This window comes from Ictidomys tridecemlineatus, chromosome 2, assembly GCF_052094955.1.
Source record: "Ictidomys tridecemlineatus isolate mIctTri1 chromosome 2, mIctTri1.hap1, whole genome shotgun sequence".
Classification (NCBI taxonomy): domain Eukaryota; kingdom Metazoa; phylum Chordata; class Mammalia; order Rodentia; family Sciuridae; genus Ictidomys; species Ictidomys tridecemlineatus.
In genome coordinates, this window is record NC_135478.1 from 74,222,975 (window position 1) to 74,238,454 (window position 15,480).

The following is a 15,480-nucleotide window of genomic DNA, read 5'->3' on the forward strand; positions in this document are numbered from 1 at the left end:
TTGGCAGAACAGAAAGAGAAGATGTTCCAGGAAGTAAGGGCACGCTGGGCAGGAACCCAACCAGCATATGGAATCTTAGCAGACACAAATCCAACATCTAGTTAGATCTGGTGGACTGCCAATAGGAAGCCATAGGCTTTTCTCTCCTTTGATGGCCCTTGGCCAGGGGAGAGAACCAGGGGCAGGGCCCATTGTTGTTTCAAAAGACAAGATCAGATTCCCACATCCCCTAGGTTCTAGTCATTGGACAACCAGGCAGGGAGCCCCTGCTCAACTTCTCCCTTTGGGAGATGCTAAAGATTCATTTTGGCCTTCAATAGGTTCAGAGCTGACTGACATGGCCAGGAGTATCTCCATATGCTTCTCTTTCCATAAATCATGTCCCTTTGAGGGCCCCGGTGCCCAGGAAGATGGGACTATGTTCCCATCCTGCTCTAAAGACAGGAACAGATTCAAAGGGAGAAGTCAGAAGCTCCAGGCCACCTAGTAGGTCAGACTTCATGATGCTGGGACTGGACCTAAGTGTGCCTCATTCTAGGACCTGGACAAGCCTGGAGAGTGGAGCAGAGGGGACAGGTTCATCCTCCTCTCTGGTCTTTCCTGGCCAGGTCCACCAGGGAAAATTGGACCAAACTCCTTGCTAAGAGTCAAGCCTGATTAGACTCTGGATACATGGGAGCTTTTAGATCAGCAATATAGGGTATCACTTCCCAGAGGAGTATGGAAGATAAGGCCAAGAACAGCCTCCAGCCAGATGGGAGAAAGAAAAGAAACCCAGTGGGTTGTGCAAGTCAGTTCCTGTGGTGCCTGAGCACTGAGCAATTAGCATATGAACCAGAAGTAAAGAGGAGCCTGGGCCTGACACAGGTTTCTGTCCCTGCACAATACCCCAGAGCCCACAAGTCAGCTCTTCTTTCTTTAATGCCATTTCTGATAAAGAACACTCAGCTCAGGCTAGATGCCAGCTCTCTGGCCTGCATGTCTAAGCTGTCCTCACTAGCTGCTGCCCATGCTGGGGTAACCTGCCCAGCAACAAGCTAGGCTCTTTCCAGGAAGGATCAGAGATGCCAAGGGCACAAACCAATGTCTGCTTATTGATGACTTGTGAAAACAGAATGCCCATAAGTGGTTGCCAGAGATGAGCCTCCAGTGAAGACATCAAGTTCTTCATCTATCTTCACTCTCAAACAAAAACTATGGACTCCTCCATTTCTCTTTCTCTTTCTCTCTCTCTCTCTCTCTCTCTCTCTCTCTCTCTCTCTTTCTCTCTTGGGGGGAGAGGCTAGGGATTGAATCCAGGATTGCTTTAGCACTAAGCTACGTCTTCAGCCCTTTTTATATTTTTATTTTGAGATGGGGGTCTCACTCACTTGCTTAGGGCCTCGCTAAGTTTTCTGAGGCTGGCCTCAAACTTAGAATCCTCCTGCCATAGCCTCTCAAGCAGCCGGGATTACAGAAGTGTGTCACTACACCTGGCTACCCTCCCTTTTCCCCCTCATTTAAATCCTGATATCTGGTGTTAACAGTGTTTTTTAACCCAGGAAGAAGGAGACACAGTCCAGACAGACAAAACATTATCCTCCTTTCTCCTGGTCTGTTAGGAGGAGAACCTAAACTGGCAAGAGTATGAGGGAGGAAAATGGGGTGCTCTGGATGTAACTTGACAGAAAAAGAAAGAGGCAGCTGAGAGATGGTGACTGATGCTGTCTGGTGGAAGTAGAGCATGTGGGGACACCCCTGCAACTTCACCCTAAAGCCTCACATGCAGAACTAGGTTGTGCCTTGCTAAGATCAGGGAGCACCAAGGGCAACATGTCTCCTGTATTGGGCTAAGCCATTTGCTGAAGATGGACTCTGGGTCTGGCCCTGTGTGTCCCCCAGGCCACACTCACCTCTCCCTTCTTCACTGTCATGGACTGTCGTCGGGGTGTGATCTCTTCATTGATGCTGGACAGGAAGTTCTGTGAGATGCGAAGGGCATCCTGCAGCAGGGAATGATCAGGGTGGCTGGAAGGGGTGTGCTTCAGCAAGTCCTGCCCCAAGTGGAAAGATTTGAGTCAGAGAGCAGAATTGGCATGGACCCACATTTGGTGTTAACTCAGAGCTTCTGGCTCCTCAGGTGTCACTGCTATTTCTCTCAAAGGGCCTGGGCTTTGCAGTTAGTGCTTGTAGAACACCATCCCAGAAGCAGGTTCTAAACGGCACTCCAAGAAACCCATGCCATTTGTACAAAGCCAAAAGGAATTTCCACTATAAGGTTCTAGGGTAGGGTTTCTGAACTTTGGTGCTGTTGACATTTGGACCAGATAATTCTTTGTTATGGTGTGTGGTAGGGGGCTGTCCTGTATCCCATAGGATATTTACTACCACCCCTGGCCTCTATACTAGATGCCAATAGCACTCCGTCTCTGTAATTGTAACAACCAAATATGTCTCTGGACATTGCCACATGTTCCTTCAGGAGCAGACTCAGTTTTGACCCAGAATCCCTGGCCTATACAAGGACAGGAGAAAGCCCATGACCCTTCTGGCTCCTCCTCTTTTAGATGAGAGTCTAGGCTTTTTCAGATGAGAATACTGACACCTTCTCTGCTAGGAATACAAATCATTTCTGCTCAAGGTCTGGTTCAGATAAACATAATCCCCTTTAGATTCCAAATCCCATTTGCAAAGAGAACCTGGAGAGATGAAATAGGAGGAAGGCACCTGGGTTGGCAATGAGAGCACCCCCCCCCACCCCCCCACCCCCCCACCCCCCCGCCAGGTGCAGATTCAGTTTTTCCCTACCATGATGCTTGGCTAGGTGCACACTTGGTCCTGGATCAATCACAGCAAGGGGGCAGACTGAAATGTCTTAGTCTGACAGGTTATCTGCCAGAGCCTCTGAACTGCATAACATTTCCCCCCATTCCAAAACCTTGTTGTTTTTTTTCCTTGAGATGGAATCTTGCTGTGTTGTCCAGGCTAGCCTTGAATTCTTAAGACTTAAGTCACCATCCTGCCTCATCCTCCTCCAAATAGTCAGAATTATAGGCGTACACTACTGCGCCTGGCTCTCCATTCAAAACACTTTTTAAAACAATATTTATTTTTTAGTTGGACTTAATACCTTTATTTATTTTTATATGGTGCTGAGGATTGAACCCAGGACCCCACACTTGCTAGCCGAGTGCTCTACCACTGAGCCACAACCCCAGCCCTCAAAAACTCTTAATTAGAGCATGGTAAGAAATTATGAAACATCTGGTCAACAGCATATTACACAGCTTAAAAAAGAATGAGGAGGGCCTGGGGTTGTGGCTCAGTGGTGGAGTGCCTGACATGTGTGAGGCACTGGGTTTGATCCTCAGCACCACATATAAATAAATAAATAAAATAAAGGTATTGTGTCCATGTACAACTAAAAATATTAATTAAAAAAAAAAGAATAAGGCATAGCTGCTTGGGTTAAAGTAGAACAACCTCTATGGTGTGGTATTAAATGAGAAAGCGCAAAGTGTGAAACACATAAAATGTAATACCTTCTGCATAATTAAAAGAGATGTTCATGTCTATTAGCTCATGCATATAATCTTTCTGGTGGTAGACTCCTTTGCCAGGAAGGAGCAGGCAAGGAAATGAATATGTCACACACTTATATGAATTGGTTGTAAATGTTTTTTCAAGTGTATGTGAAACTTATAAATCATACTAATAGGGTCTCCTAGGCAGTAGGACTTGGATTGTTTTTATTTTCTGGTTTTGTTTCTCAGTATTCATAAAACCCCATTATTGACTCCCCACTGAGGTGGGATCTCCCTCTGCTCCTTTCCCACAGCCTTCAGAATGCACAGAGCCTCTGTTTATTTTGGAATCTTAGTTCATGCACTTTACTGCCTTCTCCATCTTCAAGCCCCAGTCCATACGGGACAGGATGCTCCCACCCTGCTGTGGGAGAACCTGCTTCTGTTCCCCCAGCATCCTATCCTGTGAGACCCTGGACAGCAGAGGCCCCTCATCTCTGCAACCTCAAAAAAGGTTTGTGGGAGAGGAAGGGGTTGGGAGTAGAAGGGTGGGCAAAAGGTAAGTGTCAGCCCCAGGACAGAAGAAACAAAGGGCCCAAGGTAAGAAGGCCACACCTAGTTGGGTATGAGGACAGGGAAAATGCCCAGACCAACTTGGGAGGCAGCTGCAGTGCTTCTAAGATATGACTCACGTGAAGGACCAGCGTGCTTCTTGTCACCCGGTCCACAGGCTTGTAGAGCAGGGCTGTGGAGAGACAGGCAGGGTGAGATGATCACACCTGGTGAAAGCAGGATACTCAACCACTAGTGCTGCAAAGGGGAGGGAGAATGGTGCAGCCCCAACCTCTACAGGCCCCACCTGACCTCCGCACAAGTGATGAGGGCAAATCCAGAGCACCTGTCTGCCACGCTCAAGCTTTAAGTCTAGGACATCAAATACAGAGTCTGGAGCTGCTGGTCAGGCCCAACCCTCAGCTATTTGGTGACAACATCCAAAAAGGCTCAGTGTTGATACTCCTGCCACCTGGGGTTAATGAGGGCCCCAATCCTGGATGGAAATCTGTTCTTGATCCTAGAGGGTACCCTGGGAGTAGACCAGCATGCTGCTCTCAATGTCATGCCTAGATGCTTTGCAGGCCTGGTTCTGAGGAGGGCAGGAGCCAACATGATGCTGACATAGCTCTCAGTCTGACAGGTGCTCTGAGATGGGAACCTGCTTTATCCAACCTTTAGTGGTAAAGAAGTCCCAACCAGCCTTGGCCACCTGTGTTTTTCTCAGACAACAGCACGAGCATAGATGCTTAGGTGTTTTCTGACACATACATTTCCTCTCTTGACTCCCACAATCAGTGTTGGGCATTTTACAGATAGGGAAACTGCTATTCACAGCAGGGATAGAGAGTAAGTAAGCTCTGGGGATTGACACCACACGGGCTGTTCTCTGTGAGTGAGCAAACTATTCACACTGTCCTAACAATTAAAAGCAAGAAATGACTTTCCATTCTTGACTCCACTTTTTAATCAGAGTGCAGAGGTTAAACACAGCCCTGGGAACCCAATCACTCTGGATTTAAATCCTGCGCAGCAACCTAGAACCTTTGTTTCACTTGGGCTATTTTATGTTTTATACCCATTTTGTCATCTGTCATGTTTTAAATGTGTGCCCCAAATTTCATGGGTAGGTAACTTAATCCTCTAAATTATACCTGTTAATTGTATTTGACAGGTGGAACCTTTGGGATATGATTGGGTCAGGAGGGCTCTGTACTCATAAACAGGTTAGTCCATTCAAAGAATTAATGGGTTGCTGAGGGATAGTTTTGTTATCAAAATGAGTGCTCTCTGGCACGTTTACTCTTTTTCCATGGGAGGTCCCATGCAACCTTAGGACTCTAGAGAAGTCCTCAATGGATATGGCTGCCTGATCTTAAACTTCTCAGCTTTCAGAACTATGAGCCAAATATACCTTTATTCTTTATAAATCACTCAGATCTGTGGTAGTCAGAGCAACAGGAAATAAACTAACATCTCATTTTTTTTTTTTTTGTACACTGGGGATTGCTTTACCACTGAGCCACATCCCCAGCCCTATTTTTGTATTTTATTTAGAGATAGGGTTTCACTGAGTTGCTGAGAGCCTTGCTAAGTTACCGAGGGTGGCTTTTTGAACTTGTGATCTTCCTGCCTCAGCTTATTAAGTTGCTGGGATTAAGTATGCACTAATATCTAATTTTATTTCTAATGCCAAGCTAATATCTCACTTGAAAGAGGAAAAAAATAAAGTTCTTCTTACAGGGCCACTGGGCATGACATAATGGTATCTAAAAATTTTTTCAGATGAGATCTCACTACATTGCTCAGGCTGGTCTTGGACTTGCAATCCTTCTTCCTCAGCCATGTCATCACAGGTGGTATGATCACATTTTAAATGCCCAGTAGTGCTTAGTTTGTGGGTGCTTGCTGACTCCTATAATTTTTTCCTGATTGCTACCGTTGGTGGCAAACTGGTCCTGACCACATCCTTCCCATCCTGCCATAGTCAGACCTTCTCTTTCCTCATCTCTCAAATTTGAGGTCCAGAACAGGGAAGACACAAGGGGAAGACCCAAATAGGCACCACTTCTGCTTTTCCAGTAACCATCCCCATGAAGACACAAAGAGGCCCTGCATGGAGAACAACTCACTTTCCAAAGAATTCTTGGTGGCTGGGTCCTTGGCATCCCTGTTGCTTCTGGCTCTCAGGTTCTGTAGAGAAAAGAATGTGCTTACAAGAGATGGCTGAAGCAGACTGGAAGTGGCACAAAATTCTACAGTCAGGAATATTTGACAGAAAGCATGGCCTTCTCTTCCCACAAAGAACCCCAGATGCAGCAACCTCAGTACACTCTGAGAAGCTGAATGAAAACCCAGATTGTGACCCATGAGCAAGCAGAGCATGGATGCCCCAGACACTTAGGACAGGATTTCTCAACCTCAGCACTGTGGATGTTTGGGGCTGGAATTCCCAGTCCTGTGCAGCAGCCCCGTGCACTGCAGGAGGCTGAGCAGCATCCCTGGTCTCCACCTGTAGGTGTAGTTAACATACCTGGCCTCCTTTTATGAAAACCGAAAATGTCTTTAGGCATTGCCAAGGGTCTCTTCGGGAATAAAATCACCCCTTGGTGAGAACCTCAGATACAGATAAGCCTGTAAACACAGCAAACTTCTTTCTTGGAGCAATTCAACAGCATGCAGGGAGCTGGCCATTCAGAAGAGCACTCTGGTTTGGCATCAGCCAGGGTGGGCCTGCTACTATCCATATTTACACCGGGTGCTTCACCCACCCTCTTGGGTGGAAATGTATAAATATACTTGCTAAAATATGCAAATGTACTTGCTCTAAAATAAGGTGGTAAGATTCCTGTAGAGAGAGCAGGGCTTTTACTGGATAGGCCATGTTTCAACACAGCTGCTTGAAAAGGATCACTGATTTGATCTAATGTGCTAAGAGAAATGAGGATAAATGATCCCCATGCCCCTGAAATCATCCCCAGGAAGCAGTTGTGAGGAATCTTAGTACTAAGCTTGTAAATAAATGCATAACCCACCAAAGAGTTGGGAAAGGATTCTGGGATTGCTCTCCCAACCTCTTGTGCTGCAGGAATCCTCCCAGGCCTGTAAGATAGTGACTCCCAGCTCACCGGAGCCAAAACCCATCATGCACTTTGGTACCTTTCCTGAGTTTAACATCCCTTGCAGTGACTGTTCCTCCCTATGTCTGACTCAGCAGTTTCCAAAGGATGTGAGGGGGTGTGAAAGTTCAACAAGAGACTCTGCAAAAACTAGGTGCTGAGCTCACATGAGCCTGGGAGGCACCCCACATTCCACATGTCCCTTGCATGGGGCAAGGCACAAACTCTGGGATATCCTGCTACAAGGAGCCTTAAGAGTTTGGTTTAACCCCACATTTCCCAAACTTACTTGGCTCCAGAAACCCTTTTCATCTAACTCATATTATTTACTGTCTGGAAGCTGGTGTCCCACAGAACCCAGAATGTACAACTTCAGTGTAACTGGACGCTAACTCACGCTTAGCACTGGTCCCAGGAGAAGATGAAGAACCGTTACCCCTCCCCCTACCCTGTATTTGACCTCTCCCCACCCTGTATTTGAGTGTGAATCTCTGATCCCTTGCCCAAGCACTGACCTCCCAAGACACAGTTCCCCATACTACCACACAGCCTGCTGCTTCCTCTTTCTTGAGCTTGATTTTGCTCTCTTTGGGCCATTTCAATTTCTCTGGATCATTTTTGAAATACAGAAAAACAGCATGGATGCTGCTTCAATGGTTTGGGAATCACAAAGATTCAAAGAGCACCAGATTCCAGCAGGCACCAAGCCACCATCCCACTCCTTGCATCTCAGCCTTGGCTCAGATTCTCACTGAAGACCTCAGGGGGACCACGTGACCTCCCTAGGTCATGTCCCACCATGGCTTCTTCCTTCCTCTGTAGAAACCTGTACAGGTGGACTTGAAATGGGCTTCTTAACTGTAGCATGCTCTTTAAGAGTCAATTCTTTTTGTTGTTGTTGTTCTAAATAGTTATACATGATAGTAAAATGCACTTTGACACATCATACATAAATGGAGTATAACTTCTCATTTTTATGATTGTACATGGTATAGAATTCAGTGATTGTATAATCATATAGGCACACAGGGTCATAATGTCCGATTCAAATTTATCAAGGTCACTTAAAATTTGGTGCAAATATTCTAGCTGATAGAGTGTGGGGTTTTGCTAATTGAATGAAAAAGGAGAAGAAAAGAATGGATTGAGTGCTTTAGGGGGAATAGGCTAGCAGGAAGCACAGAGGCCTTGAGGCATGCAGATCTTGTTACTTGCAGCACTGGGCAGGGACTGGGGCACCCTATGGGCGTAGGAGGGACAGTGTGGCACAAATTATTGCTGTTGGAGACAGTCAGAGCTAGGGCCTCACACCCAGTCCCATGATAAATGATAAAATGGCACAAAGTCTCTGGAACAAAGCCCAGGTGTGACCTTCAAGGTTGTCCCTTGGCAAGACAGACAAGGCTCATTCCATGTTTCTAGTTTCTGTTTCTCTTTTTAATTCCACATTTCTCACACCAGAATCCTTGTTTGGTGGTGGGGCGGGTGGCGGAAAGGTGGGGGGCAAGGCAAGTCAGAGCTTTGGGAAGTATCTATAGGCAAGAGTGAGGGCTGGTGATATAGCTCAGTGGTAGAGCACTTACCTGGCATGTGCAAAGCCTTGAGTTCAATCCCTAGTACCACAAACAAATGAATAAAAAATCATAAGAAAAGGCAAGAGTGACAACAAGCCTCAGCAGAGGACTGTTTCATGGTTGCCGTTGGCTCTGCAGAGATTCAGACAGGGCATCTTGCCTTTTCCCATCGTATCTGAAGAAATGGAGATGCAGGGATGCTGCTGGGTTCTGGACTTGGCTATCAGCCTCCTGGGTGTCCTATTCATCTTCTCTGTATCTGAGAGGCTCTTTTGAGAGTCTAACAACATTCCATGGTTTAAAGTTGCAGACTCCCTGGGGCTAAATGCAAAGAGGGAGGCCACAATTCCCCCACACATGGGGTGGTATGGTTCTAACCAGAAGCTTTCCTTCCCATGCGCATCTACAGACACAGCAATACAAGCCCTCACTCCCTTGTGCTGGCTCCTTAACGTTCCCAGCTTTCATGGTTGCTGGTAGGCTAGAAAAGGAGCAGAGGAGGACAACTCCCAGCTAGTCTCCAGTAACAAGGTACAGAGTCAGGACTCCTGTGATAAGACACAGAGACAAAATTATAGAAACTACTCACTGCAGACAGATGGTGCAAGAGAGCGTCTGGGTAATATGGTTACTATGGTTTGAATATGTCCTTCAAAAGTTCATGTATTAGAAATTTAATTAGTTCATGATACATGAACCAAATTGTGGGGCTAATGGGAGGTAATTATGATTATAGAAAGTCATAAGGGTAGAGCCCCCATGAAGTCATTAGTGACTTTTTAAGAAGAGAGACTTAAGCTAGCAGGATTGTTCTGTCCCGCCATGTGATGACTTCCACCATGTTATAATGCAGCAAGAAGGCCCTCACTAGATGCAGCTCCAAGCTCTTGGACTACCCAGACTTTAGAACTATGAGCCAAATAAATTTCCTGACCCCTGGAATAAGGCCCTGGCCTTTGAGGGAATGGGGTGCTCTCCAGGCTGCTCCTTCTATCTGGTTATAGTAGTATCCTGGGCATGAAGCTGATGGAGCACACCCAGAAACATCTGTGTTCAGGACTGTGGTTCATGACCAGACTTCAATTGGGCGCACTTTGTTCTCCCAGGTCAGGTTCTACCAAAAACCAGCCCACAACTCATCATGGGAGGTGGTGGGCACAAGTGGGAACTGGTGGTGCACATATCTATACAGTGTCATGATAATCATTACCTCAGAGATTTCTGCAAACTGAGCGTTGGCCTGACAGCACTTCTCTGCTGTTTCCATGGCAACCCCATAATTGTCCACAAAGGCTCGGTACACACCCAACTGGCTGGCCTGCAGGGAGGAAGGAAGAGATTTTGGGACAAGTGAAGGACAAGTGTGGGACATATGCCATTTCCCCCCATCTTTCTGAAGACTGGGCTCTTCTATACAGTTCTGGAGAAATTCCAGGTACAGCAGACAGTGCACAGGCTGCAGAAACCTCAGCTCTTCCATGCTGTTCCTTCCCACCTGCTTCCCCTCCCCACCCACTGAGCATGCTTCCCTCTCCTAAAATGACATGTTGAGAAGTGACTCACATCCCTGAGCAGGTAATGGCTTCCTTCCAGAGCTTCTAATTCCTCCCACCCCATTCACTTCGACAGTATTATGAGTAGCAGCTTAAGTTTGAAGGAGTAAGTGAACATGGACAAGCATTTCTCTCTCAGCAGATAAGACCGAGTGGATGGCACCTTTTCATTCTGACTGCAGGAGGACATGGATGTTGGTAGACCCTGGTGGCCATGGTGTTCTGTTCATGTCCAATCCCCTCAGACAGATAAGGAACACTTAGCTCAGACTCAAACCCATCCCACATCTGGCTGGTAGACAGGTGTCATACTGCACACGTGGCAGATGGGAGACTTGCTAGCGGTAAGGTGAGAGGTATTTCCTCACTGAGCCTCCTGATCGGATGCATACTCAACTGAGCCTTGACTTCCATAGGTGGGTGAGTGAGAGTGTATAGCCCTCACTTTTTTCTCTAGGCCCCATGATATCTTTAGAGACAGCAAGAAGGAAACCAGTCCTCACATGGGACCAGCAAACCCAGACCTGGGTAGAGTAAGGAAAGACTCAGGAGACACCCAGGCCACTGCAGCTGACCAGGAGCAGGAAGCCTGAGCATTTGCTGTTCTTGGCACTTGTTCTATATCAAACTTAAATTTCATTTCCACATAGATTTGCATTTATATTAAATTTTATGTTTATACATATGACAATTCCAGATACTGGGTAAACCAGGTGCCCCTGGCTAAAACAGGCCTGATCTTCTGGCTCTGTTCCCTATAGTGTTAGCACAGAGAACTATGGAGTATCTGAGGAAAGAGTAGGGCCAGAGGATGTCCTGCTCAGCTCCTGAACACCCTGGAGAAGTTGCTGCATACTCGAATTCCAGGTTCTTCCTCCAGTACAATGATAAGACCTAGGGTGTCTTCTTTCCCTCCTCTGGGCTCCTTTGCTGCTGAGAGCCTACGTTGAAACTAAGGCCCTGCTTGAGCCCCTGTCCCCATAGTTATGAATAATCAGACATAGGAATACCCTCTGCAGCTGGTGTTCTAATATGACAGCACATGATAAATAAGTGAGCAGACACATACAACTGCAAATGGTCAAGGCAGGCTAGGGATGGAGAACAATGGCACTGTTTTAGAGAATGTGGGCAGGATCAGGATACCCTTCTGGAAGAAAAGACTGCAGAGTAGAGTCTAAAGTATCTCAGGAGGAGAACCCTTTTAAGTCTTCTCTTCCTTTCTACCCAAGGAACTCACCTCTTCTAGGTATGAAAAGTCTCAAGTAATTCATTTCCATATGTTTAGCTAAAAAAAAACAAAAACAAAAACAAAAACAAAAAACAAGCTGCACTGATAATGGCACGATGCCTCCAGACAGGGTGTACCGAGAAGGCTAGATCCCCATTGCTGTGATATTGCTCTTTACCAAAACTCAGAGCCTGAATCTGTTCCTGAGGAAACATCTGAAAAACTGGTCTACATCCTTCAATAAATGTCAAAAGTCAAGCTGAGGGCTGGGGTTGTGGCTCAGTGACAGAGCACTGGCATGTGTGAGGCACTGGGTTTGATCCTTAGCACTGCATACAGATAAATAAACAAATATCAAGGTCCATTGATAACTAAAAATAAAAAATAAAAAGCCACTTCAGGGGCATGCTTATAATCTCAGCCACTAGGGATGCTGAGGCAGGAAGACTGCAAGTTTGAGAGCTTTGGCGATTTAGCAAGATCCTGTCTCAAAATTAAAAATAAAGGGCCTGGTAGCAGTGGTACATACTTGTAATCCCAGTGATTTGGAAGACTGACAGAAGGATGGTTAAATTGGAGAACAGCCTCAGCAGCTTATCAAAATTGTGTCTCAAAAATAAAAATAAAATGGTCTGGGGATGGAACTCAGTGATGATGTACCCCAGGACTCAATTCCCGTACAAAAACAAAAACAAAACAAAAAAATCAAGTCATGGAAGATAAGCCAAGTCCAAAGAACTGTACATGACAATCAAGTACATCATGTGATCCTGGATTGGATCCTGAATCAGACAGCAAAAACAGCTATACAGAACTTGATCACTAACTTGGAGGAAATTTGCATTGGGACAGCATACTGAATAATGTCACAATGATCTGAAATCTCCTGAATGTGACAAACTGTACTGTGGGTTATGGAAGAGAATGTCCTTGTTCTTAGCAAAAACACAATGAAGTATTTAGGGGTAAAAGGGCAGAAGCCTGCAACTTATTCTCAAACTATAAAAGAGGAAAAAGTGTGTGTGCATGCAGCATGCATAACAGACACAAGGCTAATGTCCTAAAAATGTTACAATCAGTGCATGTGGGTGAAGGTTACACTAGAGTTCTTTGTAATATTCTTGCAACTCTTCTGTAAGCCTGAAATGATCAGAAAAACAAAACAAAATGAAGCTGATAAAATTTCAGTCCTGCATAGTGGGCATGAGCTGCAGTGCAGACTCACAGGAAGGGCAGTAAAGGCAGGGTTTGAGTCAAGCTTTCTGTGCTCCCAGATGTAGCTCATGAGCCTCAGGGCTCAGGAGGAGACAACAGAGCTGAAGCAGGGCATGGCAAACTCCTTGAGTCCTAGGATTCTTCCAGCTGGGATGCCTAAGAGAGTGATGCTGCATCATCCTTGCTGAGGTCTGAAAGGGCTGAGAGCAGGGCAGAATCTGCCTGTCCTTACAAAGTCACCACTCAACCCAGGTTGAAGGCATGTGAATATTCTGAACACGGTGACTAAGAAATGATGTCCCATTGCAGCCTTGGTCCCTCTTGCTGCAACATCTGAAGCAGGAAGGTGGCTCAAGGACACCAGGGATACTAGAGGAAACTTTCCAAATTAAAGTTCCAGGGCTCATGGATTATTACATTTTTTCAAAAAAAGTTTCCGAGTGATTTTGGAATGTTATTTTGAGGAAAGAGCTGGTTGTGAATTTTTTCCGACAACATGATTCTGTTTCTGTGGAGGACTGCTGCCTGATTCCAATCCCCTAGGTTTAAAACCGCTGACATATTATACTGAAAGAAATGGCAGGAAGGAACTTCAAAGATGAAGGGTACCTGCATTAAAACACGACCTTCTGAACTCTGGCTGTGGGGAAAGCAGCCTTGAGAGGCAAGAATTTGAACCAACAAGTGACTGGTCTGTCCCTAAGGCCTTGGCTCCAGCCTTTAGGGCAGAGTGTCTGCAGCCGAAGGTGGTGCAGAAGGGGTTCACCAACAGGAAAGCCACATCTTGGAGAATACTTTAGCCTAGATGTTTGCCAAGTTGAGGCCAGAGTCTGTTCTAGCTAGGTATTTAAACAGCTCAGAAAAGCTCTGTGTACAATAGAGGAGTCCAGCCTTTGGCTGCCCCTGCCCTTGAAGGACTGTGTCCCTCCAGAATGTTCCAGGTATGTGCACAGGAGGCCCAGGTAATCCCAGAATCAGTGTCAGATATCTTTATAAACAGATTAGACCCTGACCAGCATCTGCCTTTAGTAGGTCCTCCAGGATGGGAGCTCCCTGTGCTGGTGGGTAGCATCTTTGCTGAGCAATTCTTACATGTAGAACTCTCTCCTGCAACCTCCTCCTGTCCCCTCAATGTGAGACTCAGAAAGAGGTCATTTTACACATCATAGAACCTCACACACTGGAGGACAAACAGCAATCCTGCAGTCCTTCTCAGAGAGTTGGCTCCTTCATGCCAGGGCTACTTCATAGTTTCTTCCTTTTGGACAAGGTCTACCTTATCTGTGTCTGGGTGAGGTGTGCACTGGAACCCAGTAACTATCCTGGCTGTGGCCTGGCCAGTATCAGCAATGGGTGGCCTGACAGCATGAGGCTGTGCCATGGTCCACACTCCTTTGCCAGGGATCCCAGTTATAAACCAATTCTCTCTTGCATTTCTCCAGCCTGTCCACTAGGATGTGTCCTGATTCCTGCAAGATACAAGGATGTCACTGCAAAAGGAACCTCTCTAGATTAAACATGCCTCAAATCTCTGAGAACAGCTGCCTGCAGGAGCTTAGCACTACACAGATGTCCTGGGTTGATTATTTTTCTCTGCCTCCTTCAGTGCCTGAGGGCAATATTACCACTACCTTGATTTTTAATGCCCAAGTCTCCCCTCCCTAAGCCATCTTCTCTTTTTATTCTCCAAATGATTCAAGGGACTTTAATTAACATAATTGCAAAAATGAAATAAAATACAGTCATCCCTGTAATCACAGGATACTGGTGCCAGGACCTCCCTAAGGATACCAACAATCCCTGGGTATCCTAACTAAATAAAGTAGCATAATACTTGCATACAATATACCCATATCTTTCTGTATGTCTTATTTAATTTTGATGCTAAAGATTGAACCTAGAGCCTTGTACATGTTAAGCATGCATATTATCACTGAGCTACACCTCCATGTCTGCTTTTTTAAAACACGCACGCACGCACGCACGCACGCACGCACGCACGCACGCACGCGCTGGACTCAAACTCCTAGGCTCAAGCAATCCTCCTACTTCCCAAATAACTGGGACTACAGGCACATGCAACTACTTTATTTTTTATTTTATTTTGTTATTTTATCCTATCTTTTGCAGTGCTGGAAATCAAACCCAGGGTCTCCTACATACTAGGCAAGCAGTCTACCACTGAACTATACCTTCAGCCCCCAAAATTGTATACTTTAAATCATCTAGGTTTGTTTTAATACCTAATCTGATGGAAATACTATGTAAATAGTTGTTATACTATATAGTTTACAGAATAATAACAAGGGGGAAAGTCTCCACATGTTCAGTACAGATGCAATTTTTTTTCCTGAATATTTTCAATCCTTGGTTGGTTCAATCTGTGGATGTAGGACACACAGACACAGAGGGCTGATTGTATAACAAAGCCCCACTCTGTTTCCACCTGCTGTCCCCACTGTTGCCTTTCCAGGCAATGACCAGCCTCCATTCATCCTCTGCCCAATGTATAAGTCCTGCTTTCCTGGGTAACAAAACCAATTCCATTCCAGGAGCCCTCAAAGAGGCAATTAGATCACTCTGGAGACTGGGAACTTCAAGTAAAATAGAGCAGATTAAAAAAAAAAAAAAAGGATAGAAGGATGCCCCACTCATTGGATCTAGCTGGGGGACATGCTTTTCTTGGCCTCTCCCTCACCACAATCTGAACTTTGGCATCCAAGGCACTGAGAT

The 15,480-nt window shown here is 45.8% G+C and overlaps 1 protein-coding gene across 2 annotated transcripts in view; it reads right to left on the bottom strand.

Moving 5' to 3' along the window:
- Bcr (BCR activator of RhoGEF and GTPase) overlaps positions 1-15,480 on the bottom strand; it is a 141,065-nt gene that overhangs the window by 46,041 nt on the left and 79,544 nt on the right. For both annotated transcript variants that reach the window (XM_021732630.3, XM_078038901.1), the window contains exons 5-8: positions 9,959-10,066; positions 6,188-6,248; positions 4,196-4,248; positions 1,893-2,033 (exon numbers count right to left, since the gene is read on the bottom strand). In XM_021732630.3, the coding sequence (XP_021588305.2) occupies positions 1,893-2,033; positions 4,196-4,248; positions 6,188-6,248; positions 9,959-10,066 (363 nt within the window). The remainder of the gene's footprint in view (positions 1-1,892; positions 2,034-4,195; positions 4,249-6,187; positions 6,249-9,958; positions 10,067-15,480) is intronic.